The sequence below is a fragment of the Bipolaris maydis genome, assembly GCF_028858645.1.
Source record: "Bipolaris maydis strain C4 unplaced genomic scaffold PSV08scaffold_1, whole genome shotgun sequence".
NCBI lineage: Eukaryota > Fungi > Ascomycota > Dothideomycetes > Pleosporales > Pleosporaceae > Bipolaris > Bipolaris maydis.
Window position 1 is genome coordinate 369604 of NW_027093857.1, and position 27657 is coordinate 397260.

At 46.5% G+C, this 27657-nt stretch overlaps 12 protein-coding genes across 12 annotated transcripts; 5 read left to right on the forward strand and 7 right to left on the reverse strand.

Annotated features, from left to right (window-relative positions):
* Positions 1 to 1367: 1367 nt before the first annotated feature.
* PSV08DRAFT_253734 (uncharacterized protein) lies at positions 1368 to 2401 on the reverse strand (the record flags this gene model as incomplete). Its single annotated transcript, XM_014219300.2, has 1 exon — positions 1368 to 2401. A coding segment is annotated over exon 1 (973 nt), but the record flags the coding sequence as incomplete, so codon positions are not given.
* Positions 2402 to 3254: 853 nt separating this feature from the next.
* Positions 3255 to 4441, forward strand: PSV08DRAFT_357751 (uncharacterized protein; the record flags this gene model as incomplete). Its single annotated transcript, XM_014219299.1, has 4 exons — positions 3255 to 3359; positions 3412 to 3697; positions 3763 to 4164; positions 4215 to 4441. The coding sequence occupies 4 exons, from the start codon at positions 3255 to 3257 to the stop codon at positions 4343 to 4345; spliced, it is 924 nt and encodes a 307-aa protein (XP_014074774.1). The 3' UTR covers positions 4346 to 4441.
* Positions 4442 to 4897: 456 nt separating this feature from the next.
* Positions 4898 to 9380, reverse strand: PSV08DRAFT_168111 (uncharacterized protein; the record flags this gene model as incomplete). The annotated part of the gene is made up of 5 exons (XM_014219298.1): positions 4898 to 5279; positions 6564 to 6876; positions 6932 to 7287; positions 7361 to 9161; positions 9218 to 9380. 5 exons carry the CDS (start codon positions 9378 to 9380, stop codon positions 4898 to 4900), a joined length of 3015 nt encoding a protein of 1004 aa, XP_014074773.1.
* A 2030-nt stretch (positions 9381 to 11410) lies between these two features.
* On the reverse strand, positions 11411 to 12642 carry PSV08DRAFT_242309 (uncharacterized protein; the record flags this gene model as incomplete). Its single annotated transcript, XM_014219297.2, has 4 exons — positions 11411 to 11716; positions 11898 to 11968; positions 12021 to 12297; positions 12346 to 12642. 4 exons carry the CDS (start codon positions 12640 to 12642, stop codon positions 11411 to 11413), a joined length of 951 nt encoding a protein of 316 aa, XP_014074772.2.
* A 946-nt stretch (positions 12643 to 13588) lies between these two features.
* Positions 13589 to 14652, reverse strand: PSV08DRAFT_345837 (uncharacterized protein; the record flags this gene model as incomplete). The annotated part of the gene is made up of 3 exons (XM_014219295.1): positions 13589 to 13766; positions 13823 to 14529; positions 14581 to 14652. 3 exons carry the CDS (start codon positions 14650 to 14652, stop codon positions 13589 to 13591), a joined length of 957 nt encoding a protein of 318 aa, XP_014074770.1.
* Positions 14653 to 15055: 403 nt separating this feature from the next.
* On the forward strand, positions 15056 to 17058 carry PSV08DRAFT_397743 (P-loop containing nucleoside triphosphate hydrolase protein; the record flags this gene model as incomplete). The annotated part of the gene is made up of 2 exons (XM_066093543.1): positions 15056 to 16774; positions 17023 to 17058. 2 exons carry the CDS (start codon positions 15056 to 15058, stop codon positions 17056 to 17058), a joined length of 1755 nt encoding a protein of 584 aa, XP_065949906.1.
* A 1264-nt stretch (positions 17059 to 18322) lies between these two features.
* On the reverse strand, positions 18323 to 19038 carry PSV08DRAFT_345839 (uncharacterized protein; the record flags this gene model as incomplete). The annotated part of the gene is made up of 2 exons (XM_014219293.2): positions 18323 to 18679; positions 18742 to 19038. The coding sequence occupies 2 exons, from the start codon at positions 19036 to 19038 to the stop codon at positions 18323 to 18325; spliced, it is 654 nt and encodes a 217-aa protein (XP_014074768.2).
* A 234-nt stretch (positions 19039 to 19272) lies between these two features.
* Positions 19273 to 19614, reverse strand: PSV08DRAFT_375683 (uncharacterized protein; the record flags this gene model as incomplete). The annotated part of the gene is made up of 1 exon (XM_066093312.1): positions 19273 to 19614. The coding sequence occupies exon 1, from the start codon at positions 19600 to 19602 to the stop codon at positions 19273 to 19275; it is 330 nt and encodes a 109-aa protein (XP_065949907.1). The 5' UTR covers positions 19603 to 19614.
* A 154-nt stretch (positions 19615 to 19768) lies between these two features.
* On the forward strand, positions 19769 to 21153 carry PSV08DRAFT_397744 (uncharacterized protein; the record flags this gene model as incomplete). Its single annotated transcript, XM_014219292.2, has 2 exons — positions 19769 to 21057; positions 21147 to 21153. 2 exons carry the CDS (start codon positions 19769 to 19771, stop codon positions 21151 to 21153), a joined length of 1296 nt encoding a protein of 431 aa, XP_014074767.2.
* A 136-nt stretch (positions 21154 to 21289) lies between these two features.
* Positions 21290 to 22180, reverse strand: PSV08DRAFT_367074 (uncharacterized protein; the record flags this gene model as incomplete). The annotated part of the gene is made up of 1 exon (XM_014219291.1): positions 21290 to 22180. The coding sequence occupies one exon, from the start codon at positions 22178 to 22180 to the stop codon at positions 21290 to 21292; it is 891 nt and encodes a 296-aa protein (XP_014074766.1).
* Positions 22181 to 22924: 744 nt separating this feature from the next.
* On the forward strand, positions 22925 to 23918 carry PSV08DRAFT_170222 (uncharacterized protein; the record flags this gene model as incomplete). The annotated part of the gene is made up of 2 exons (XM_014219290.1): positions 22925 to 23259; positions 23309 to 23918. The coding sequence occupies 2 exons, from the start codon at positions 22925 to 22927 to the stop codon at positions 23916 to 23918; spliced, it is 945 nt and encodes a 314-aa protein (XP_014074765.1).
* A 158-nt stretch (positions 23919 to 24076) lies between these two features.
* PSV08DRAFT_406344 (uncharacterized protein) lies at positions 24077 to 27451 on the forward strand (the record flags this gene model as incomplete). The annotated part of the gene is made up of 4 exons (XM_014219288.2): positions 24077 to 24794; positions 25060 to 26035; positions 26081 to 27139; positions 27171 to 27451. 4 exons carry the CDS (start codon positions 24077 to 24079, stop codon positions 27304 to 27306), a joined length of 2889 nt encoding a protein of 962 aa, XP_014074763.2. The 3' UTR covers positions 27307 to 27451.
* Between the last annotated feature and the right edge of the window lie 206 nt (positions 27452 to 27657).

Genomic DNA, 27657 nt, shown 5'->3' on the forward strand with positions numbered 1-27657 from the left:
GCTTGGAATTCATTATTTATGGATCGACAGTCTGTGCATCGTCCAGGACAGCGAACAGGATTGGAGCCAGCAAGCCTCGCGCATGGCAGATGTCTATCAAAACTCATTCCTGACTATTGCGGCCATCGCCGCCCGAGATTCAGGCGGAGGGTTATTTAACGATATCTCTAATCGGCAAATTAGTCATCCTATGCTTAAGTATCCCTGGTTGCATGTACAGAGACAAATTCGGTCTCCTTCTCCAACAGAAAAGTTTATGGACATGCAATCGGATGACGGCTTTTTGTCATACAAGCGAGGTTAGGTGTTCCAGGAAATTAGCTCATCTCTACGTGTTATACATTATGGCCGCGAGGAAGTAATTTGGCAGTGTCGAATGGATTCAAAATGCGAGGGTGAACCAGAGGAGTTTTATCGCTTACCAAAATTTGTCTACGCCGACTCGAAGAAGAGCCTGACCCTTCCATTACAGTGTGCGTGGTACGAACTTGTGGAATCTTTTTCGTGGAGAAATCTTACATTTCAGAAGGATAGGCTGCCTGCCATTGCAGCTTTTGCATTCAGAATACAAGCGCAAGACTGGAAAAAGAGATATGCCCACGGAATTTGGGAAGATACCTTACGCGATGATCTTTGATTGTCCGTGAAAAGATGGAGAACTGGGGAATATACCCATGAATGTAAACCGAACAGCTTACCAACCTGGTCATGGACATCAACTAAAGGCCCTGTGCAATGGTTTAATGCTCCATACCGTGGTCGTTGTCAGAAAATTCACTATACAAAGATCAAAAAGATCGTGTACAATATAAGATGGCCACCAATTCTTGGGGATGCCACAGAAGCGGCCATTGCCATCCAGGCTCCTGTTTTCAGGCTTTGTGACACTGGATTTGTAGACGAGCGGGATGATACACAAGCACACCAGCCTCAAGGCCTTGGATGGTCCGCCTCTGATTGAAACACACTCTCAGATGCTAAGATTTACGAGAAGAAAGATACAAAAGCACTTGCTATACCTTTCGGATCCATGAAAAAGAGACAGAAATGGCCGAGAAATGGCCGGGTACAAGAACACACTGTTGATTGAGGCAACAAGTGAACTTGATATTTACAAAAGGTTAGGGGGAACTATAATTGATGTCGGCAAAGGCGTCAGTTGGAAAGCTTTGTTGTTTACTCCGTATTGGGATCGCACAGAGGATGAAAAAGCAGTGCTAGCCGCGGCAAGAGCAGAGCGATACGGTCGTTATATGCAGATTATGAAAGCGATGGAAAAACGTACCATCACCCTTATATAGTCGGATATCAACAAATTACATGATCAAGGTTATTGGCGCACAGGTGCACAGTTCTGGTTTACTATCAGAGACTAAATGCCATCAATAGCTTGCTCGTCCTTAGTTCTTCTCATTTTACGTTTGCTACTCGAAGCAAGACATCCTTTGTCTCTTTCCGAATCTTTTCCACAATATCTCTCGCGCTCTGGACTTCATTCACTAACCCCACGCCTGTACCTGCCCATATCGCCGCACGGCCTTGCAGTCCTGTGTCGTATCCTTTGTCTTCGCCTGCAGCCTCTTGATTATGCAACTTCTGGATCTCCTCCAGACTCATCCCGCTCGCGAAATCCCTATGACTCTGCGCAACCAAGCCTCGTCCATCATACAGCTCAGGCCAGATATTCGGACCCCGCAACTGATCAAACAACTTCGACCGCGTAGTCACCTGTCCACCGTCCTGTGCTTCCAAAATCGCAGCCTGATACTTCGGATGTATCTTGACCTCGCTCGACGCCAAAAACCTCGTCCCCATCACCACGCCCTGCGCCCCCAGCGCCAGCGCAGCTGCAACCCCCCTTCCATCCACAATCCCCCCGGACGTCACGAGCGCAATATCCGCAAATCCCGCCGCAGCCAACGCATCTGCGGCCTCAGGCAGCAGCGAAACAATCGAAGCACCCTTCTCAAACCCATGGCCCCCTGCATCCGCACCTTGCAAACAAAGCACATCCGGCCTCGCCCCCCTCGCAACTTCCAACGCCGCCGCTACGCTCCCCAGCTGCACCCACACCTGACTCTCCGGCGAAACCCCCCGCACACCATCAACCCACTCCTTATACCCCGCCAGCGTCTTGGACGCAAACAACCACACAACCGCAGGCCTGTACTCCCGTACCACATCCAGCACCTCGGCCATGTCCATCGCAAACGGCAGAAAACCCACGCCCACCCGCATCGTCTCTGCCCCGCGTGTCTGGCCCAGTAGCTCAGCTGCGATATCGAGTTCACGTCGTACCTCGTGCATATCTCTTACCCCGCCGATTAAACCCAGGCCGCCGGCGAGCGAGACGGCGCCGGCGAGGTGGCCGCCTGCGAAACCGGACATTGGGGCGTTGATGAGGAGGGGCAGCGTAGTCCATGGGAGGTGGGAGTTGAGTGTCGACATGGTGTATAGAAGGGAGTTGGATCAGTGGGTGTGAAAGAATTATTGGAGTGTCAGAGGGGCATGGGTGGGGATTGGGAGAGAGAGAGGTGGCTATGCAGGTAAGCGGGTGGCCTTGTGCGTGAGATGGATTTACGGAGGGTAGTTGCGCTATTGCTTGTTGTGGGCCGGGGACGTGTGTTCGGCTCCTTGTTACATATTACTTGATATTTTGAAGAGAGTATGAGGGGTAATATGTGCTCCGCACACCATTATGTTCATCCATCCGGCTATACTTGAGACGGGCGTCTGATGTTCAACCCAATTATAATTTTTTTTAATTTTTTCATCTCATATCGAATCGGCCTGGTGGTGTAGTTGGTTATCACGTTCGCCTCACATTCATCTGATGTCAGATAGGACGCGAAAGGTCCCGAGTTCCCAAGATGCGGGTACAAGGTCTATCGATGCTTCAGAACAAGCGTACATCTACTTTCATCCAGTCATAGCGTTTCAAAGGCACATAAGTAATATCTACACAACAGCCTTGTAATTCACTTAATTGTCTGTCGACTCTCTGTCGACTTTCCTCTCATGCCATGATGGTGTCTCAAATTAGTTTATAGTGTTTGTTGCGGCGACGTGCATGAAGCTGAGACATTCTAGCATAATTGAGAAGAAGGTAAGTTTGCTACTAACATTCATACCTGAGACCTTCTCGCTCGCACAAATCCAGTACTTGCCAAAGTGTCGTTCTTTACGTCCGAAGCTCTCAATTTCACTTTCTACACCGCAAGCAGTCCTGCACGTACACCGCGTCTCTCTAAACAATGGATAGCATAAAGCTCTTCGAATTCATTCAGAGTGAGGAAGACGATAACAAAATCCTCGAGCAACTTAAGAAGCATGCTGGCAAAGGCAGAGAATTACCATGGGTAAGCTACCATTCTCCATTTACGATATCAACGACTGACCCAGGATATGTAGTTTCAGGACGTGATTCCAGGACTGATACCAGGTGTCGAAGACAGCCAGCGATGGCTAGATCTTGCACGGCAGTTGCTGTGGAAAGATTCCCATTATGAAGAGCACGAAAAGAAGATCAATCGCATGACGAAGTTGCGACAACCCGATCCTGTGCTGATACCAGACCCCTATTGTCTTCAGAAATGTTGGCCAGTCTTCGTCGAAGCCTTACGACCGATGCCGAAGAGGATGTTAGTAGCGGCGAATGAGATCTACCGTATAGTAGCCGGACAAGAGTGCTTGGTTGGTAGGTGCTGCTTTATTCATGTGTTTTCGCAGCAAAGGAGTGGCACATGTTTTAACAATGTATAGAGGACCGCAATGTAGCTGGACTCACTAGTGAGATTGACGACAGGCACTCCGCTTTCGTGACCGTTGCAGTGGTCGTGCAAGACAAAATCGTGAGTCCTATCATTGACGATATCAAGTGGCGACAGCAAAACCTCGATGAAGATATTCGTCGCGCGCACGATCAGATACGAGAGCTTGTAGAGGGAGATGGACATAAGGGACACCACCACGATGGTGACGAGCGAACAACCGACGAAAACGACGAAAACAACAAAAACGAAGACGACTTCGCGGATGACGAAGACATCAAAAGTCCTAGTGATGGTGAAGACGATGTACAAGCTGTGCAACAACGATTAGATCGTCTCATCAAAGAGAAACAGGAAACTCAAGTGCTATACAAGGCTCTCAGGAAATTCCGAGGTAGATTTTGCCTGCTCGCACTTTATCTTGCTTATACTTACCTGTTGTAGATATGCTTGTAGAAGAGAGGGAGATACGGGACTCCCGCAAGGACTTAAAGAGATCCTTGTTAATTGAACTGTCAGACTCCGACGAAGACATGCCAAAGAAGCGCGGCAAACAGAGGTTGACAGCGAAATGATCGATACACGCTGTTATTGTTGAGACAAGGAGCTGCTTGAAGATATGGAAATCGAATAAATAGACTATCAATACCGATTGTAGAGCTGTGATGTATGATCCCAGTACTGACTTTGACAGCCAAGACATGTCCCGACACAGTTATCGATCCAATTAGCACCACCATTGATTTTTGCGTTTTTGTGTGGGTGTTCGGTTACAACCGACCAGGCCGAAGCTTCGAACACCAGCATTGACCGTCATTGGTTGCACTGCATTGTTCGCGTGACAATAAAGCTGATCAGACATTAGAGACAATGACAAAGCGTTTGGCCGCTTCTCAGATTCTTCGGACCCAACAGGACGCTGGCAATTCGAGTAATTTACGCGTCTTCTATACAAAAGAACGCAACTGTAGACCTCTAAATACAAAGAGTGATGATGAATAAGAGTTGTATATCACGATTTACTACCAGTTATTTCCACATAAAATCTGTCTCTCTCAGCATATTGAGTGTGCTACAGAACAACCACGCTCATCCAGTCTATCCATCTTTGCAATGCTTTCGTGCCTCTACTTCTTGACCATTGGGGGAACACCAGCGATCTTCTCTTCCACTTTACTCCAAAATGTTGTCGTATGCCTCCTGGTTGACTTCCTCCTGTTGTGGATAGCTGTGATGGCTTTGAGTCTCCATATATGCCACGGTCTTTGTGAACTCGCTTCCAGATAATACTTGCGCATTACGTTGAAGAGCTTTTTGTTCGTGGTGCATTGGCCTCTGTGGGCATCGACCGCGCGCCATTGAAGAAAAAGCTCTCCTGCGTCTTTTTCGCCGTCTTCGCGTACACATTCTGCGGCCCAAACGATAGCATTAGACATTATCATAGGAGCTCCACTTCTGAAGAACGAAACCTGCTTTTTTCTAGAGTAGGGAATTTGGATCGCCTGTGAACTGCACGTGTATTTAGTTAGTATTTGTAAAAATAGCGAACATAACCTTATACCTATGGCGAATCGTACTCTCCCATACGGTACATCGCTTTGCACGGTACGCAGGGCTCATCGATATCCAATCTTTCTGTTCCTTGGTAGACCAAGCCCCGAATGCCATAAATATATCGCTTTCACCTGGAGAAAGAGGTGGGTGGCCCCAAGCCGTGAATGCACCACTTTCACCTAAAGAAAGAGGTATGTGGCTCCAAGAAAACTTGACTATTGCCAATGTTAGCACCAGAGATTACCAGAAGAGTAGAGAGAATTCTTGCAAGGCAGATTGTTGCGCGCCACATAGTTGTTGAGTGATACTGTGATGAGCGCAACTGCAGGTATCGTTCTGAGAAAGATGGCGCTGACATGATTCTTTAGCGTGTCATGTCCGTCGAAGAGCAACTCAGGATATTCCACATCCTGAAGTCTTCCAGCCAAGTCATCCCATTGTATATCACCGTTCGCTTTGAACATGTCCGCTGGTGCGTCCTCATGCAAGAGAAGGCTTTGTCGTTCGGGATCGATTGTGGCATGCCAGTCATACCAGTCTTGATCCGATAGATGTTGCTTTTTCGTCCTCATGGTCTGGTTTCGTCCCAGTGAAGGTATCTGAATGCTGGAGTGCGTGCGAGAGAAATTGTGTTATAAAGTGATGGTGAGCCTTGAACAAAGAAGAACATCCTAGGTTTGCTAGAGAGAAGTGCTTGCAGTATATTCGCCATTTGACAAAGGAAGTTCATTTGCGCATCGAAAGCAAGTTTTGTCATGAAGTATGTGCCAACGGGGATATGCTTGGATCGTCTATACTATGTCGCGAGCAAAAACAATCCTACAGGAATAGATCCAACGCTGCTAATTATAACGTAATCGTAGCACTTAGAAGTAAGCTCATTATATGTTATAGCCTGCAAAAATGAACTTTAGTGTAGGTGACGATGTTGGAACGGCTTAAAGGTAGATATCTGCAAAAAAGAAAACAAATGACCAAACAGGGAATTGAACCCTAGACCTTCAGTGTGTGAGACTGACGTGATAACCACTACACCATTTGGTCAAACCATGTTATTTGGAAAAAAAATATTTTGATACCATATATTCCATTTGTAATGCTATTCGGGAAAAAGCAATGCGCAAGAGGAGTTGCAGTTCGCGAAGTAATCTACGTAGCATCCTTGTTCCGTCTGGCGTTCACGATTCATTCGCTGAATATACAGTTACCTTCAAATTCCTTCGCCTCTTGTGAACATACCCAAGATTCATCGACGCTAGTTCCAATTGATGTTCTTTTGGTTCAATCTTTGCATGCTTGCGCTTGTTTCTGTAGACGCAGACGTACATTGCACCCTGCACCCCTCGGAACCGCACGGGCGTTTGTATAGCCATCATCCTCATGGGCTTTGTCGCAATCTTTTGGGCAATTAGAGTCATCGCCAGGCTGGTCCGCGTATGTACAAAGTTCGCGTACACACTCCTCACCTTGAGTTTCACACCTTCCGCAAGACCCTGCTCGATTGTCACACTCGTGCTGATCAACGTAGCACTGATTACAAGGCACATGACGCCTAAATGCACCAAAGCTACGTATCGCATCTACTAGATCTGGAGTATTGGCGATACCGTTGAATGAACATATTGCTTTCGATTTGCCCCAGCAAGCCGCACATGCAATCTTTGCTTTAAGGCCGTATGCAATTTCTGGGATGTAGAAGCAACACTCATCTTCATCTGTGCACTTGTCGCATCGCAGAGTATAAGCTGTCTTGAAGCCAGACCGCTCCATGATGTTCGTCAATGTCATACCGTACTCTGGATTGCTGATGAGATCCTTGTGGGCGTAGGCTATCGCAGATTTTGATTGGCAGCCTTTCTTTTCCATGGTTGCTTTTTTTGCATCATCGTGTATGCGTTCGATACGTTCGGTTGGCATCGGTTTGGTGTTGGGTGGAAGGGTCGTTAGGACGCGATACATCATGCTACAAACATGTCAGCCTTGATATTAGAAGATTCCTACTATATTGCTTTATAACATTCTATGAAGGCACTTACTTCTGGGTGCTAGCAGAGCCAACATCTACCATTCGAGGGCTACCGTGATTCCATTGTCGTTGCAGAAGGCCCTTTGGTCCATAGATGGGAGTAACATAGCATGAATTCTGATCCTGCAAGATGCCGTCGAAGTAAGCGTGCACTGAGCCATCATTAAAATCATAAACCTTGCAGAGTGGCTCTGCTCGTTGGTTCAGGAAGGGAAATTGTACAAGTGAGCTTCCTGGGTTGTTGTTTCCCTGGCTTTCGACCAAACTCTGGACAACTGGCTTCCAATCTCTCATTCTAGTTTCATCGTCGCAAACACGGCACCCATCAGGTTTAATCTTCCAATCCGTATTTTCTGATGGTAAGATGATGAGCTTTTCGATACAGGGCTTTCGATCAGCAGACGGAGCGCTGATAGTAGCAGCAATGTAGATAAACGGTTGACCCAAGCATAGTGGTATATAAATCATCCTAAGGCGTGCCGGCTCGAACAATTGTGAAGACTCGACACTAGGCGGCCAGTAATGCGGGATGAAGTTAAGTACGAGCGCTTTGGAAGAGCTGGATTGTGTTCCGCCGAAAAGAGAGACAGGCAATGATTTGCTTGCCTGGTATCTGGCTACATCGCGGTCCGACCAGGCATGTTGAATTATTACCGCTTCTCCACAGCCACTACTTTCCAGGATGATACAAGCATTTTTCCTGAGCTTGTAACATTGATTGTTGATGGCATCGCAGAAAGCTATGCGGAGCTGTTCTCTCGCAGCTGCTCTACCATGTATAGTCATTTCTCGAGTCAATGGCTTCGTCGACCTGCTCGCTTCATCCGAAAGACTACTCTCGTAGACATCCAAGGTTCTCCATTTAGTCTGAAGCCTTTGTTTAGCCAAGTCGCCATGAGCGCGTATTGTGTCTGCGATCTTATGGGCTGCGCCGGGGCTTCTTAGGTCGATACGGACTACTGGAGTATTGCTTCCTACTTTATGCCCCTCTCGTGTATGGATCATAAGCCAATAGCCATGCTGATGGAAAAGAAAATGCCAATTGAGCCCATCATTCGCCCATGTGTCATTTATCTTCAGGGGGGCAGTGTTAGGCTTTCTTTCTTTAGGTGTGCTGACCTTGTGCTCAAGAAGGTACGTCGTAGATGATGCGTTATCTCGAAGTACCAAGTCGCAGGCTAGTGGCTGCACGAGATTGAACAACAGCTCCATATGGCAGTCTGGATGAGAATGGAGAGTCTGGGCAAGCTCTTGAATGACCCTCGCGGAATGATCTTGCTTGCTCATCGATACCATCAGCACCTTTTCGAGACTAGAATCGGGTTCTGGTGGCATCCAGCCTAGCAGCGTGACACCGCTGGATGGATTTTTGTAAGTCGTTTGATTTTTGAATGCATCTCGAATTCCTAGTAGTGCTTGAAAGAGGTCACGCTGGTGTACCGCGAACGGCGCCAAGAGAGAACTGACGTGCAAAGGTTCTCGTTGTCGCATCCGATGCGCCTTGTTGAACTCAACACCACGGCTGTCTGCGTATTCCAACTTCATATTCGCCATTATAGATGTGTAGCTATTAATGGGTAGAATGCATAGAATTTCGGGATGCCCAGGAGGTGCAACCATGAAAATTGGAGGAATCTGGTGAGATGACCGAGCGCTGATACTGGATTTGATGTCGATTGGCACAATTTGCAGGTTGCAATCCTCTTTATGTTCATGAACCCAGGCCCACACATCAGAAGGATCCATGTTCATAGGAAACCCATCTGGGGGGTCGAAAATAAGCCCCCCATCGAGCTCACTGAAATCCGATCCTGGTAGATGTTGAGTTAGGAATTGGAGTTTCATAATCAGGTATCAGGAAACATACCGCGAATGACACCAATGCGATATCCATGGTCCTTAAAACCTTGGATACATGCTTCAGATAGCATGCGAAATGCATTGCGCTCCGTAGCCCATCCACTTACAGACGGGAATCGATTGGCTACAGCTTTTTGTTTCGGCTGCCCAGCAGATTTAGCTTTGACCATGTTGATTCACAAGAGCTTCTGTGTAAGTCAAGAATCAGCAGTAGTTAGCAGATTCTTTCCCCAAAAGCTTACGAGAGTGCGAAAGGATTGGTTTCGTGCTATAGCAAAAAACCTCAAAGATGACTTGATAGCTTAGGAAAATTGCTGATTCAAGCTACTTTTGCAAATGCATGCTATCACATGGTTATAGAAACATTTCGTGTGATACGATGAGTGCAACGTGAACAACAATCTTGGCGGGATGAAATTTGTTCTAGATCAATACTATCAAATCGCATGAGCAGCAGGTAACCGTGAATTGCATTCGATTTCTTAGTTTGCGTTCCGTATGCAGTTTGGCTCCCATTCAACAACTCCGTTTAGATACTTTGCAGCGTTATCGGCGGGGCTAAAGGAGTGTAAAATAACGGTGATAGACGCCTGTAATCGATGGGCTGGGTTCAATAAATTTTTTTATTATGGGACATCTGTAAGCCAAAGAGAAGCAAATACGTCTCGCGTAATGGCGAGTCCATCGAAAGGTGTACTTGCCCTATCGAGATAGACCCCGCTTGAAGATTAATGTGCTGTGTTGTGGCGAACACAGGGATTACGTAGGACAGCTCCACTCAATCATCATACTTAGATTGCCCCTCAGATTGGCGATTGCCTGATTAGCCCCGAAGTTGGAGGCGGTGAGACTGTGCGACGATGAACCACAGCCATGCGGAAACGCCAAGTAGAAGATACGATAATCTCTTATGACCAAGACTCTTTACATACACAGATGCGGAGATTGGATGTAACACTGCAGTTAAAAAGTACCCTGGGTGTCGCGTTCGTGATTGAGCGGAGGCAGTTTTCGTGGCCGCGGCTTCGGCACCCCAAATCTCGGCTCGGCCACTGTTTTGCCTGATGCTCGCGTCCGCTTTCCATGGTGAAGTATTGATTAGCCTCCTGCGGTGGTCTTAATTATTTCACGATGCCGAAGGTCGGGATTCAGATGCGGTCTGATAGATACTGCCAACGGTCTCTTTGACAGCTTAATGTCGGGTAGTGTGGTCCGTCTCTGAAGCTTTCCAACCCCAGCGATCACTAACATGAAGCAATACCATTTATCTTGTGAAAAGAAGACTTACTGTTGAGAAGTCATTATAGAGCAAAGATTCGGCGTTTCGAGCTGCAGCAATTAAGGGATGAAGGATGCCATTTCACTTACGTCTTTGTGACTGAACTCACTTTGCAAGTTAACCATGTCCATTCCACTTAAATATTTATAAGTAGCACAAATTTAGGATCGAACTTTATCCAACTACGCAAAGGCTTCAAGCTTTGCGCACGATAAAGAGTAGGTGATAGTGTAAGGGCGAGTAATCGCCTACAAGCCTGATATTGTGTGTGAACATCAGATAGCTCTTGCCTGATGATAGAAGTATACATATAGTCCTGAAAATCCAGTTGCATGTCTTGAAATGCCATCGTGCTATCCTTAAGTTGCAAACCAAATCCTGAAGGTCTGGGTCAATGTGATTACGTGTCAGGAACAAGATGAACACCATGTTAAGCATTAGACATGTAGCCATAACCTTACAAACAAATAAAACAGCAAATGTTTTCAAATAGAGCAGAGAATTCAGCGATATTTCTAGAACTGAACTAAAAGAGGAAATCAATATCAGAAAATTGAAGAAGCGATTGCCGACCCTACTCAGCGAAGAGACCGGGAGGCTCTAGAATACCCGCCACAAGTCGCCGACCTTTCATATTTAGAAAACTCTCACTCCAATACTAGATTATATGCAGCAATTTCAAGCATACCATTGTTGAATTGTACCTACAAAAAGCTATCATCCTACCATAACACGTCGGTCCATATGATCCCTACGACAATCGCGGTCGTCCTTGTAGCTTACTTTGTGCAAAGAAGGGTCAGGAAATCTCTTTATTTGCTTGATACAATAGTTTTTGCTTGTATAACGGCCTCTATGACCATGCTACGCAGTCGGCCTGTTATGCAATCCGCGTACCTTCTAATCAGAGGCGCGCAAAGCTTAGGGAATATCATCATGTCCATTCCCACCAACATCACAACCAGAGTTTTTGCATCTTATATCTCGGCTCTTGAAGGCAAGGGATTGGTCACTGAGGAGCACGCAATCCAAGATATACTGACTCAATGTACTGGAACAACAAAGCTGGGGAACCGGTGTGGCAATCACAAGTATAAACCAACCGGGACAGTCTACAATTGTGGAAGACATCGTGGGTAGCAGAACGACGGTCGCTGGAGTAGCCTTATGCTGTGCGAGGGATACGGTGAAGGTTTGGTCAGCGGCGATGGGAAAATGGGCAGGTTCCTTGCAATACATTAGTATTCAGTATAATACTTAAACAAAAATCACGAACTAACACCATATCTTTTGCCAATATGAAGCCCAAGTGATGAGTGCTATCTGAAAGAGGCGCCGCTGTATCCAACCTCGTTCCGAGAGGAATAGCTCCAAGTGTTCAGGACTTAGGCAGTGAAGTGCAACGCACGTCGCAACCCACGATATTACTAATATCCCCGTGAACATGACAGAAATAGCAGCTATAAGTTGGGTTATTTGCTGTAGCGATGTTAGACATGTAAAGTCACGAACAATTCGAATGGGTACTCACTAGCCGCCAATGGATTTGTAGGCTTTCGCCGTTCAGCCAGGGTCTGAGCATAAGAGCAACCATCACGGCCATAACTAAAACGTTTGAGAGCATTTGGGTTTTCTAGTCTTAGTGTGATCGTTGATGGTTGTGGGGATGACGCTTGCTGGGCCTGAACCTTGCATTGTTTGAGCATTGCTGTGGATGATGCAACGGACTTAGCGCACTGGCCGGTCATCGGCCCGATTTTGAAGTACATGTCGGGTAGTACGTAGGATATAGTACAACCAAAGGTCCCCTGTAATAGATCTTGGCATTCCGTTCTCTAACAGTTATCTGCTCTTACCAGGTCTGTCACTTCCTGAATCCTCCATGGTTTAGTCAACACGAGCTCAGTTTCTAATTCTTGTAGTTGTTTTCTTCGCACACACAAAATCAGCCATCTTTGCATTGTGCATTTCATGTCCATGGCGGTCCCACTACTCCCCGATGATGGCATAATCCTGCGTCTCCACGAAGAACTATGCAATGCTGTGTGCGAAGATCGCGCTGCTAAATTCCAGATCTTCTCTGAGAAATTATGGAAACGACTTGGCCATGAGCCCCCGCTGGCAGATGCCGTGGTCAATGATTTTGTGGCCATGCTGCACAATGTTGACAACCTTTTACTAGCCCAACTAGTCATCCCAGAGCTACGACATACCGCACCAGCTCCGGATAATTCCTTTCAACGCGACATTCTATTCCAAATACAGCTTCGACGACCGATCCTCGATATTTTTAAAGCAAGACCAGTAGGCTACGGCCCTGAAGCACAAAGTCTATACGAGGAGGAGAAAAGGATACTTGAAGACGCGGACTGGCACAGGGCCTGTCTACTGCTTTACGGACGCGCAAATATCAGCGATACGCAAAGAGAGAATGTTCGGCAATGGTTAGCTCATTGTCCCAAAGAACACGGCTCCTAGTAAGAAAACAGGGATACACCACTGTTGCATACAACAGAATTGGGTCGACTAGAGCTAAGTGTCTCTAGATATAAAACAAACGAAGTCCACGGCAGCTTTGGCAATTATAGTAGTCGTTTTAGTCCAAATTCTCTACTATTTACCCCTTCAAGAGGAAGCGAGTGTTCCAGGCTTTCGCGAATGCGCGATGCAATAGCGAGAGGGTATCATCACAAGTTTTCGAAGGTCGTATGCTTGGTCTCATAGAAGAGCATAGCATGGGATGATGGCTAGCAGCTTGAAAACTATTGTTACAGCCGTGCAGCATACACAGTTATGTGCCTTATGGCTTGTTTGTGCGCGGACCACTCAATATGCATATGCTTTCAATCAGTCTCAACTTACTTGTCATACTTAGGCTACAGATTTGCAATTGAACGAATTACCATGATTGCAGGATAGAGTACATACAACTACCAGGAGAGATCAAGAACTGCGCGTAGTCCAGTGATGTATCTACCTGAACCCATTTTGATATCCATCAATGGAACACTTTAGAACTCGTAAAGTATATTTTGACACGAGAGAAGGCCGCAATATCCTTCTATAAGTTATATGTACCGTCGGAAAGGGTGCGACATATTATGTACGGTTGTTCTCATTGTACGCTTCCTGGAAGGGTTTCACGAGAAGCTTCCGAATCCGTGTGGCAAGCGTGTCAGCCCCAGTGTTTTTGACGTAATCCTTCAGCTTTAACACGTTGAGTCGCTCGACAGCGCCCTTAAAATACGGCCCTGAAGCCGTGAATTTCCCTTCAAGGCTGTCAAGGTAAGCTACTCACGCTGGATAATAGGTTGTTTCGAAAATTCAACTTACAAGCTTCTAGAGAGCTGTTTATGCAAGATTAAAATCGCCCCAGAGCCGTAAAGCTTACAAAGCTTATTGATCTTCGATCCGCGTATACTCCATTCTCCTACGTTAGCTATAACGACATCCTGCTCTAATCCCAGTTGTTTGAAATTCAACGGTGCTAGGAAGCGACGGAGCTCTTGCAGCATCGAATCGCCTACACGCCCTGTACCCCGCGGTCGTAGAATTTGCATCATGTCAAACCAAAAGAGGTCATTAAAAAGCTGTAGGACGTAGACTTGCTCATTGCGACGCTCGACTTGTTGAGTCCACGAGTAGCGAGCCATAAACGCGTTACCTAAATCATCTCGAGAGTCGTATTCACCACACTTGCTTGAAAGTGTCAAAGTTCTAAGAAACTTTTCAGCGTCTTGAGAGTCTGGATACTTGCTCAAATGTGCGCAAATATACTCAGCTAAGGCGGGTAGCTGGGGCATATTCGTTATACGCTTCCATGGGTCTGCGGGGCCACCCAGAACGACCCTCTTCTTTTCTCCACCAATTTTCCGCTTCTTTCGCAGCGGTCTCAGGTCTTGCTCTTGTACTTCGACTCCAGAATCTGGATCGACGTCTTCGTTTCCACAGTCATCGCGGGTGCAGCTGTCATAGATCCGCTTTATAGTTGCAAGCCGCTCATCATCGAGTATATTCCGAAGATTGATAAGAGGGAAACCCTATTGAGACAAAAATTAGCAAGTGCATTATGATCAATATTAACAACATACTTCTGGCCGATCCATCAAGGCCTGAGCTTGATCTAGAAGTAGCTTAAGCTCCTCTGCAAATTGCGCCTCCATCATGCCTGTATGCTGTACAAATGCAATTCTGCGAATACCGCAAGGCCATGCTTACAACATATAATATCTCACAGAAATATTTAGTCAAGAGGTTTCACATTTTGCGTGAAACAGCTGCGATACCCTTGTCTCAAACATGTACTCGTCGCTGTCTGAAGATCCTGCGACAAACATGTTTACACCACAATCTGCCTATTTCACATACTTCTAGCTCGCCGTCGTAATTTTCACTGGTTTTTGGGATCTGAAAGAGCCATCGCGCAAGAGCTTACCTATGGCATCATTCCAGTGTTTTAGCTCAGTGCGAAGGGCGTATGAACAATTTGTTCAACGCTATTCACAGCAGACCAAAATTACACTCAAGGTATTTATTCCAATGCCTTGTCATTTCTAAATGTCTAAAATGATGACACAGAAGGTTCGATTCATGACTGAATCTTGGATTGCAATGAGTATTGGGTTTGCGGTTTTGTACGCTCTCAATTGGCTATTAGTGACCATCAACATCATGCAACCAGAGAGTTTAGAAAAGACGATGAGATGGAGAGGCATCATTTCACGCAGTCTATGGTGTCTATTTTTAGTGCTTTGGATTCGAACGCGGACAGACGGATGCATTAGAATCGATGGTTCAAATGTGCTTGCAAATCGAGCAGTATTCAAGGTGGCTCTTTGCTATTTTGTCTCCTTGGCTGCAGCTGCCTTTGGTCTATTCTTATCTAAGTCTCGGATGATATGCGACTATATCTACCATATCTTTCTAGGCCCCAGTCACGACGCCAGCTCAGAAGAGCAGAAAGTAAAGAAGGGAATAAGGGATTCGACAATGCGACATCGGTCTCAAAAAAGAATATGGGGCCAAATTCGCAAGCACGTTCAAACCAAGATGTCTAAGGAATCTGAAAATGGTAGCCCTTTTCCTAAGCGCCGTCGGATTTTCTTCTATGGAGCTCTCCAAGAGCACAGATATGTAGCACTATACCGCTTCATTGCATATGCCTACATGCAGTCATCCAGATCATTCAAACGCCGGATTTCTGAGGTACACGTCATTTCTAATACTCGCAACCGGCCAAGTGGCAGTTGTTCTGTTGATGGCAACAGTGAAGATTGGATCGATGATGAGAAAACGTTCGACTCAAATGTTCGTGACGATGCTCATCGGGAGTATGAGCACAATCTACTGCATGATGAAAAAAAACGTTTAGAGAGCGCGGTTTCCGAGGAGGTGGAGACCCAAACGCGAATCATTCGCCAAATCGAGCATCAGCGACAAAACGCTTTTTCGCAATTCTTTGCTGGACGATATTTCAATCTCATAAGAGTAACACAACCAGACCATCCTCGAGCAGAAAAACAATGCGAATTTGATATAACGAATCAAAAGCTCTTAAGGGCCCGCCCTTTTCTACAATCCGAGAGGAATGACTGGGTGGAGCGTCCATTCGACCATGTTTTTGGCATCACTGCAACTGAACGCGACATTTACAACAAGTTGGAACCTATTATAACAGAGTTGAATAATCCCCAAGGTCGTATTGTTTGTATTGGAACAGATGGCTTTAGTGGTAGCGGCAAGTCGCACACTACGCAGAACCTGCTCCAAAATTTTGGAAAAGAGCTATTTCGGATGCCTTGCCCTAACAGAAAATTGTGTTTTGAGGCCTTTCAATCGCTAGGGACGGACGTTAATTCTCTAGATCTCTCGACAGAGGTACTTCTTCGTTACGGCATTGAGAAGTTAGATCAAATCCCAGTGAGCATGCATGCACCACCAATCCCATCCAAGCGTCCATGTTATCAGCTTGACTCCTTAGCTGCCTTCGAGTTCCTAGTAGCAAAAACTCTTGAATTTCGAACAAGTAGCTCTACTAATAATAATGCAAGCTCCTCGCGAACCCACCTTATCATCCTCATATACGCTATTGGGGCTATGAGGAAATCCCAGCTATGTCTCTTTGACCTAGCTGGAAATGAGCGCAACGACGCCTTAGATGGCCATGTAGAAGACGCGAAAGCGAGGCGCGACCAAACAAGTGCAATTAACGATAGTCGCATGAAAATCTATGCTATTCTCAAGTACGCAATTCGGCGTCAAAAACGAGTCACTCGGGAGACTGCTGTAAGTGTTGCTATTATTGCTTGCATCTTCTCATTTCGCTAACCCCAATGCAGATAGGGACCATTCTCATGCATTTACTGCTGAGAAAGCAGAGCTCTCTCGTGATGCTTTTCCATCTAAGTGTTTTCTCTTCCTTTAACGGAGCAATCATGAAAACGTTGGAAGATGCATGTTCGCTAAGAATGGCGAACATATTGCACGCCAGGGAGTTTCATGAACAGCAGAAGACAGCTGATGCAGTACATCAGGACAATGGGGACGGCACACACACTCAGCATGAGTAACGCATGGGTTTGGTCAACCATGGATGTTATCAAGAAAATGCCTGTAGGAACGTCAAGGTGTTTATTCAGCTTCTGAAATGCCCCACGGGGGGTATTTCAGTTTCGCATATGCTAGCTATGCATAGAAGTCTTTTGTACGTTAGATTAAGGGTTCTGCGCTTTGATACGACACTTACCTGTTATTTGAATGCTGGAGTCTGAGGAGTTGTCGATTGTAGCCTTGCGTATTATCTTTCATGGATCTGTGATATAGATGCGATTCATCGATATTAAAAACAGCACAAACTCCCTGAAATTGAAAATGCACAGAACTAGTTGAGAGGTTCTCCTGCAAAGCCAATACAATATTCTCCAGAACTAGTCAAGAGAACAAAACGTTGCCTAATCGTACGGCTACCAATCAACAGAAAATACAAAGCTGGTCTAGCATTACACAATACGTTTAAGTCGGGGTTGCAATCAAAAGTTACGTCAGTAGGTCCTCATCAAGAATTACAAGGTTCAAAAACCGTCTTGGGGAGGGTTGTTCTTGAGCCGAGACTTCCTGCGGAAGCCCCCTTAGCAAAAAGCCCCTCACGCCTAACAAGATACCTGTAGTCGTCATAGCGTACAAAAATCCGTGACGGCCGGTTGTTAGACTACTAAAGATATCGCAGGTCATTCACTGTTGAGAGTTGGCAGCGCAGAGAGTGAATGGACGATTGCGTTACTTATTTCCAACGCATGCACGGCAGATGCCGACACACAGTAACATCTCTTTCCTCCAGTTGCCAGGACAAACAGCAGTTGGATAAACTATTGGTAAAGTCGTTTTGCAATGGCTTGGTGTATATGCAGAGTACAAGAAAAGGATAGGTATTGTGGCACGATACAGGATAGAGCTCAAAAAGATTAAGGGACGACCCACAATCGAACTCGTACAGCAAAGATGAAGTCTAGTCACTGCAATAGAATCAATTGGATATGTCAGATATCCATGTACGAAATGAAGTTGCAATATATACCCACAATCTGATCACGTCATACTACACCACGGTAATTACTCATAGTCAAAGACGTTACGTCATCTCCATAGCTAAATCACTTCGATGTCAACGTAGCAAGTAGGTTAAGAATATTCCCATAAGAAGCTAAAAACAAACACCATGACGCCGAACCCTTATTATCGCCCACTAGAGAAGCCCCAACGACTCTTGATCAGTGTTTGCATTCTATGCAATGCCATGGAGCCTACATTGTATCGAGGCGAACCAAAAACACCTGATCAGCCAATATTGAAGAGAGAGTACCAAAGCCAACGCCAGCCAGCAGTGATGTATGCAACAGTAGTGAACCCGATGAAGCGCAAAACTCGCCAGAAAGAAATCCAAATACCCCAAGATATGGTTGTAATGATGTAGAGAGCAAAGGCGTATTTACCAGCGATGGCGAGTCTCTCAAAGTAGGGCGATGTCTTGACTAGATGCGCTATGAGGATGCATACACCAGATATGACTCGATATATAGCAGCAGCCGACTCGATGCTATGGAACATCGTGGAGTGTAGAGCACGGATGGGCTGGCGAGCCAAGTCACTGCTGACCCCTTCTAGGTGCTCCCAGGTAGCAACATTAAGTTGTTTCTATACTCAGTTAGTAAATTTCCTCCTATTTATCAAATTCCCTTAGTTGATTGGGGATTTACTTCGGATGTCGCTATTGAGTCCAACGATTGTTGATGGGCAATACGAATGAATTGAAGACTATTGGTCATAGCCGTTTGGAGATGAGCCAGGGCAACCTCGAGGTTAGAAGCTAGCCAACTCCCGTATTCATCAATTGACTGAATAGCCATGAAGAGCTGAGAACTCTCAATGTAATCGGCGGCATTGAGGAGAAGTATGAGAACCTCACGGCGACAGAGGACATAACCAACGACTTGTAAGAATAAGAGTACAAGCCCGTAGAAGGTTGAGTGTAGGTTGGGTACGCGATTTGGCATGGTAGATAGTGTGGGAAGTTGTATGTCGTGGAACGTAATTGTGAACGATGGAAGAAGTGTGCGAAGAACGGAAATGTGAACATTAATAGTAGAGTGCGGAGCTATAAAGATAGGTATGTGGGCTGAATAAGAGGACTTCCCTGCAGCCTTTTTGGAGAACTAGCGCTCAGACGAAGTTACATGCGCAAGGTTGTGAACCAGTGCAGGCAGCCAAACTGCAATGCGGATGCCTCCCTAGTGCATTGCGGCCTTTCCGGTAGGTGTGCTCTCTAGCTCTGTACCCGCGTCATCTCGGTTGTCCACATCCTCGGTATTGTCGTAGTTTGCGCCAAAATCATTAAGACATTCTTCGAACAGTCTCTTCCAGGTCTTAACAAAGTACCTGTCAGAGACATTGTTGTACGCGAGATGAGTCTCGCCGGCCTGGATGAACCTCTCAGCAAGGGCTGCTAGAGTTTTGGCCATATCTTTTGCATTTTCGAAATGTATTGTCTCAATGGGAGACTGTGCTGCAGAAGAGGGCTGGTCCCAGTCATCCGTCGCGGGTGTTAGCGTAAGAGGCATGCCTAAAGACGTGTTTCGAAGAGCAAACCGGTGATGGCGAGAATCTTAGACAGAGAGCGAAGTGGGGCGAAAGACCAAGAACAAAGCGACGTTTATTAAACAGTGATGGCAACTTGATCTCCTAGGCCCTTAGGAAAGCATCAGAATTTATCACAAAATTCCAGCAATGTCGAATTTGGTGGATGACTTCATCGCCCGGAGGAGAGCTGACACACGCACAGTACGTTCTTCAAGACATCAGCCATCTAAAGCTAGAGCCCCTTCCCTATCCTCGCGCGAACCAGTTGTCCCAAGCGGCACCCAGCAAATCAAAATCGAAGATAGATCATATCCGGTGCATGATGCAGGGCGCATCCACCAATCAGTCCCACTTTTGGTTGGGTCCGTTACACCTAATCTCCCCCTCCTGGTCGAAACTCCGCCAGACAAAGCACTCACAACAAACGAAGCACCCACATCAGACCACACGCAGCTGGTTTTGAGCGGCAAATTGCAGCATGTGGCTAATCCAGCACCTCCATCAATTGGCCATTTGTATCAGCAGCACCAAAGGGATAGAATGACCATATCCGCACCACCCGTGCACGGCCATATCGTGCAGGGCGTTCCAAACCGGCTTCCGCAAATCAAACGCCGTTATGTCTCTCTTCTTGCAGCCATCGGCATGGTGATGGCGTTTGCGTGGGGGTCTTGGCTTGATAATGCTGGGCAGAATATTGTCGCAAAACACGCAAACATTAATGTATCTATTGATAGGCTCGAAAGGGCTTCTGAAACGCTCAACAGCTGTTGCCGCATCACGCCAGACTGCATTGCTGCAGTGAATGCACTGATCAGTCAAAGTGCGGTATTGTTAGATCGAGATATCCGCAACGCCGCAGACGCAGCAGTCAATTTGCTGGGTACGGCTGTTCTTACCCCGCGCGGAAACACAGAAGCTAAACATGGGCTGTCGTGTTTGCATACCGGCCAACTTGCATCTCAACTGCGCGAAGCAACCCAGCAATGCATTCTTGTCGCCAGTCGACACAACGAGGCCTTGACGCATACACGAAGCGCAAGCAGCCAATTACAACGCACTGTCAGAAATATTAGAGCTGAGCGAGAAAAACTGCATGTGAGTCGGAAGAATAAACACCGACGAGCTCTAGAGCACGCCAAGGAGCTCATAGGAATTTCTAGCGATTTTACTTATGAGAGCACTATAGAGCAGTACAAAGATATGGCTGATACAATTCACACGTTGGACAAAGCATGGAACCTAACCGCTTCCTCCAACAACATACTGCATAAAGAGTATGTCGTGTGGAAGGGTGTCGGAGAAAACCTGCAAGATCTGGTGGCTGATCTCCACGCCAAGATTGACGTGTCGAAGCGGATGGCTACATGTCTTGGGACACGTGAATTAAGAGAGATTTTGCAGGTGGTCAAGGGCGAGATGGAAAAGGTTGTATTGTAAGACGTATTACACTTAGCCAGCTGATTAGGAGCATCACTGTAACCCATCGGTCGTAAGCACACATATATCTATACAAATTCAACAGATTCTAATCGCTAAATAGGATCTAATTGTGTGCTACAGTCTAAAATATTATGCTGAGTCGCATTAAGAACAAGTCTCGTCTACTCATTTTGCTGTTTTGGTGACTGATGTAATGTTACAATGGAAATAGAGTTTTGAGGGGGCCTAGAAGTCTGACCATGCGTGTGGTCCGCATTGAACGAATCGACCGTACAGCTTATCGCCATCCTTGATGAAATCGTTCTCATCGAGCACTCCCTTCCTTGTAAGGTTTTTGGCCTTGTCTTCGAAAGTGTGACCAAGTCGAGCGTGGCGACCACGCGCCACTAACCTCGATGCCTGCCTTCGGTAAGTACTTGCAATGCGATACCTTTCGTCTTGACTGGCACGGTCTTGCAAAAGGCCTCCCATAAAGACATCACAGCCATTCACAGTCTGCAGACGAAAGCCAAGAGGAGACGCCATGACAGCGTATCGCTTTGCAGCATCCCTCCAAGTACGGTCCTGCCAATCCCAACTGAGCTCGACAACCAGGCTTCCACCAGGCTGAAGCATACATTTCCAACCTCTCAGCCAGCCCGCCATGTTTATGGCATTCGTTAGCTCGAGCATTCCAATGCAAATAAGCGTATTTACTTGGCTGCGAAAGTAGCTCTTAAGCACAGTTCCAGGGAGTTTATGACGGTATTCCGGCTTCCACTCAAAGGCTGTATCCGTCAATGTCTTGCCTCGAACTACAGATGACCGGGTTTGGTTCAAAAGGAAAACACATCCTGTAGGATTGGGATCATTGTCAATGTATTCTTGCAGAATCGCGGCCCAATTTTCTCGCTCGACTTCGCATATGATGAGGATGGCGCTTGATGGGCCAGCATCGATCACCGCGAAAAGATCAATATCGCTGCTCACAATGTTGTCAAAGTCGGCTTCAGGCAGCAGAGAATCACCGGCAGTGACATCACAACCAAGAGGCTCTGCGGTGGGTGATGACGATATAAGAGGATACATGACGATGTTCTCCGGACCGTGGTAGATTGTTGTAGTCTCAAGGCGCATCGACAGGGTGGGGCATCGAACTTGTGATCCGTGATTTGACTTTGGTGACCGTTCAAGAAGAGTGTTTGTTGTGATAGAAAAGCTTGTCGACACGAAGATTATGGGAGAGAAATATGGAAACTCGCCGTTCCCAATGTTTATCCTGATAGTGAATCCGTCTCAGATATCTCGTGAGTTGGTATGATCAGGTAAACTCAGGTTTTCTTATAATGAACTTTTAGTGTTTGCCTGTTTGGCACTTGACCCAGATTCGTTATATGCTAGAGTCTTCAAGACGTATCGGAGGAATGTATGATTTCTATCTTGCGTAAGTGCACCAAGGAGCAGAACCTAGTTAATATTCATAAGCAAAAGAAATGCGAACACATTATACGACCTGTAGTAATTTAGTTTCACCACGCAGATGCAAGCAGGGGCTATGTTTCTCGCATAATTTCGCTTTCATCACAACTAGATGTGGAGAGCGTCGTAGAAGATACTAGTAGTGAACATGATATAGTACGTGGACTAACATTTTGCACATAGATCTTCGCGATTCTGAGAAGTCGCAAGCCCTGTATATTACCCTTCTTCATGGCTACCACGAGATGAAGTGAAAGCATTGCCCATTTGCAGTCAGGCGTGGGCACGGTTATTCGGAGCGCGCTAATGAGAGCGTTTGCGTCATCAGATTGGCAGGACCAATTCTCCAGCTGTCGCATTCACGACACATAGACTGCACACCCCACTTTCTCCCTGTGCAAGATGACTGAATCAACTGCAAAAAAATGTCAGTCATCTACAAAAGATCGCCCTGTTCCAAAAGACAAAGCGCAACCAAAGCTTCGCGACATTCCCACGTCCGACTTCTACTTTTCAGATCGTCTTCTTAGCAACTACATCGTACAACAAGTTCGCGACAAAACATTTGATGGGACCAATTACCGTGAGCTTCCACCAAATGAGGTCGATGTCCTAGCTTTGAATGAGATAGCTGTATCTGAAGGAGAGGGGTTCTTCTTTTTCCTACCAAATCGCAGCAGCTGGAGCCGTCAAACTTATGAACCGAGAAGCCGTGGGCCAACTACAGAGGATCTGAGGTATTACAAGCTTATCTTAGTCATATCCATTGGCCTAACCAGTATCTAGTTCATTTTTACCATCCATGGTTTACATTAGACACACCTGGAGCCAGCAAGGCCAGCTCAATTACTTACAGAGTCCCCATCGAACGCGGTATCTAACCGCCGATTTTCAACTCAATCCCCCTCCAGATCCAACACCCCTGTACTGCATCCAGGTTGTATCTGGTCCCCGCTACCCCATCTATTCTACGCCTCATAACTCCTACATCATATTGCGATCAAATCCTCTTTACTTTGGAAGGGCCCAGGATATAGAGAAAGTTATCGGTCGACCAAAACGCCTTCCAAAAGGACCAGAAGCCAAACAGAGATTAGCTCAAGTGCAAGGCATATGGCAGGAACATGAGACACATACTCAACTAGTACCGTTCTTGTGCCTTGACTTGAAAACTCTGTACAAATCCATAGTCACCGCATGCCGCCCATTCAATAGCTCATGTAGCATGACATCGAAAGAGCTCTTGAATATCCTTCCACGCCCATCTTCCCCAGAGGTGGGGTTGGAGATAGGCCAGCATTATTTACCAGTTCGATCTCGATTCGGCGGCCGAATGAACCGAAAATCACATGCGGAAACGCATGAGACAAATCCTACGGGGTCTTCATCAGCATAGCGTTGGGAACTCACTGTCCTATTGCCCACACTCGGTAAGCAATGGAGCATACAGAGACAGCGCCTTACGTCTCACTGCGTTTTAAGACATGCATCCATGTTGTTAAAAAGCATTTCTCTTATCATTTCCACCTATCCACCTCAAACACCCGATACCCAATGTCTTCCTTTTGCCCATCCATGCTGGCATTCGCCGAGATGATTCCGCTATCAAAAGCCTCATACTCTACAACATTCCTGCGATCTAACATGTGCCATGTTGTGTCCGAAACTCGCCGCTCTACTTTCAATCCCAACGTTGTTCAGCGTCGAATTGTCAAGCTCTCGTTTGCTACCATATTTGGTCGGCATTGTTTCACCGTTGGCTCGTCACGGTCGTGCGACTACCTTTTACCAGAATCAAACGAGGTCGCACCACACCACTTTATTGTATTCTTCGATCTACAAGAGCGTCAGTTGTACATAAGGAATACTTCATCGCAAGGGTTGCAAATCGTTCTTGCCCCCGGGGGGAATTGTATTAAAACGTCTAACGCTCCAGTAAGGCTTACATCACCAATGCAAATCCGCATTGGTGAATGTAGTCAGCTTAGTTTCGAGCTAGTTATACCTATGATCACCGATCAAAGCCTATTCAATAGCACACTCGATCTTTACGTTGATTCACTCCAACCACCGACGTCAAGATCATTCTCGCTTGCAGAATGCGATGCGAAAAAGCGGCAAAGAACTAGAGATGCCGAGGGCGAACCGCTAGAGAAGCGTCAGTGTACACGTCTTCCCAGCGTTTACCCAACGCACCGAGTGCTACAAAATTCTCGAGCAGGGTTACTCGCCCGGGCATTTTCATACTTTATGCAGTTTGGAAGGTTTCTAGGTAGGCGACAGAAGTGAGTCTATCCGCCTCTGTTTCTTCGCAGAGGCAGCAGAGGCAGCAGAGGCAGCAGAGGCAGCAGAGCCTGCGAGCGCTTAATCCAAACCATGGCATTATGCCGAAGCCGTTTTCGTGAAAGTGCTGGGTTCACTGCATCAAGGTGACACAGAGTGGGGTTTGGCGTCTTCCCCCACGACCATTGTCCTCTTTCCTTCCTTCCTTCCTTCCTTCCTTCCTTCCTTCCTTCCTTCCTTCCTTTAATCGTTAGCGATGCCTCTCAATGCGCGCTATGGCAGTCTGTTGGCTGATGTCGATTCTTGCATTAAGCGCAATCGCGGCACACACTTCGAAGCCGAGATATTCTCACATCTTTCATGCTGTCCATTCGTTTTGCGGTCGTACGAATTTGCTATTGCCGATGGCGCACTTTACGCGACCCCTAATAGCGAGCCTCCGACAGGTAGCTACACAGAACGCTTCTGGCAACTCGATGAGCAGGTTCGGATGTTCCGTAACACTAGTAAACATTGGAGTCGTGTTCTAGTCCCTTTTGATATTAAAAGCAGTGTGTCGAACCGTCCAGAAGACCAACGTTATATCACAACCGTTAGACAAAGAGCTCGTGTCGGATTCTACGTTGCGGTATGCGCCACCAATCCAGAATATGTAGAAATCATACCAAACCGGTTCAGTGGCGAGATAATTGCAGACACCAATACACGCAAGGTCGCGGTTAACCTCACGCGGAAATCGTTCCTACCACCTTCGGCTTATGGCTACCTAAGTCCTTGCAATAGTCCTTACCGAATGCCAATATCTCTCCTGCCTAAAGCTATCGAAAGCATTAAGAACTGTGCACAAGGTCTCGGCGATTATATCAATCCATGGACTGGTGTCAAGAGCCTTAATTGGGTACCTTGTGTCGAGCAAGGAAACGAATGTTTAGCGCCAACGGAAGACTCGCAACATTTTTCCTCTTTCAAAGGAGTGTTGGAGATATGGAGAGCTATTCGCACGAGCAGTGTTTGCATGGAGTTTCAATTCGTCAATCTCCAACCACGCTTAGCAGATTTCAAGTTGCTCGTGCCGGACACACTAGCAGGGCTGTCGCGCCGTCGTCAAGTTTTCGTCCAGTACAAAATTGACGCGTTATATCGATCACCCGCATCACCACTCAACAAAGTCGGAATCGCGCGTAATGTGCGTCATAACCAGCTGCGTCACTACTTTACTGAACACGAGCGGTAGGTTTCTCTACAATACATGTGAATTATCACTGATGTCCTTAGGTTTGACTTTCTACTATATCAGTTCGACTACACTGACCAGAAGACGTCTTGGAAACAATGCTTCTTTCTTCCAGAGTGGAGAATTCCCGACAAATTCTACACAACAGATGCGAAAGAAGGAGATTTTAGCAGGCCCGAATTCGAGCCATACTGGCTACGCATGGATCCAGACGGTTACTGGGTTCAGCGAGTTTACGAAATCATCCAACAGAATCCACAACCTCGCCAAACGGGTGGACGTCCTCACCGAGAAACCAAAAAAGCTACTAACCCGTTTAAGTCAGAGTCTATACACGAGATTGCGTCTTCTCCCAATCATGTACAGGGCTTCCATCGAAAGCTGTTCTTCACAATCATGGCCCAATGCGCAGCACGTCGATCGGGACTAATCATCGTTCTCTCTCGGTCAAGTTCGCTCGCAGACTTCGCCTTCTGTCGATACACATGGACTACCGAGCAGCAAAGACGCTTTGCTGAAGATCAACAGGTGCCATGCACAATCTCCGAACTCCCTCGGCATACTTCGGTTATTCCCCTGCTTGTATACTCAAAGACTAGAGAAAGTACGTCTCGCGGTCCGTCTATTACAGCAACGGAATTTGAGCGACTCGACGCAAGCTCTTCTCATCGAATCCTTATATTTGATCTCTTTGGAAGTGAAGGTCGCAACATGTATAGCCCTCTTCTTGCTGTACCGTCTAATGACCTTAGTCCTACCCAAGAGCAACGTAATCTCTTTTATTCTAATAAAGGCAAACACAAGAATGAAGAGTTTGAAGAGAGAGTACCGCTACTAGCAGAGCTTCTCCATTCCGGCCACACACCTATGGATTACGTTCTATCTTCAAAGGGGCCATTGCTTTTCGAACCTGAACTGAATCCATGGGGAGAGCTGTGGCAGCTCCTTGACCAAATCCTTGGTTTGGACAGCTTCTCTCATCCCCCCGCTCACAAGAGATGTACAACAAGCTACAGAGTCAGTATCCAGGAGATTCATCAAGGTCTCGCAGATAAGCATGCGTCGATTGACTTGAAGCCAATTTTTCTGGACCCGCGCGAGTGTGTGTCTGATGATGAAACAGACACTTAGCCATTCTACAAGACACATGCACCATCAACCACTAGGATTTCTAAATAGGTACGATTTGGATTGTAAATACGACCAAGGGGTTGATAATGAGGACACGGAGGATCATGGCGATCATGATGGATACTACGCCTACTAAGTCAGAAGAGGAGAATTCCGCATCTCGTGATGAAGCAGTTGACAACAGCAGGCGTTGAGGGAACAGCGAGGAGCATAGCGATGAAGCGTTGGAGATTGTTATTTCCATTCATTTTTCTAGATCGAAGATATGTGGTATGCACTTACTTTGTTCCCTATGCGTGATGTTCAAACCTCGGCTAGGTCAAACCTCATGGTTAGAAGGGTTATCTTTTTGTTCTCCGTGTCCTAGTGCCTGTAGACAAGCATTGGCATATGTGCGGTACATTAGTTCTTCTTTTTGTTTAGCCTCCATACTTGACTCGGATCGGATGAAACGGGACTCGGCAATTCACTTTCACCTGCACCGAGA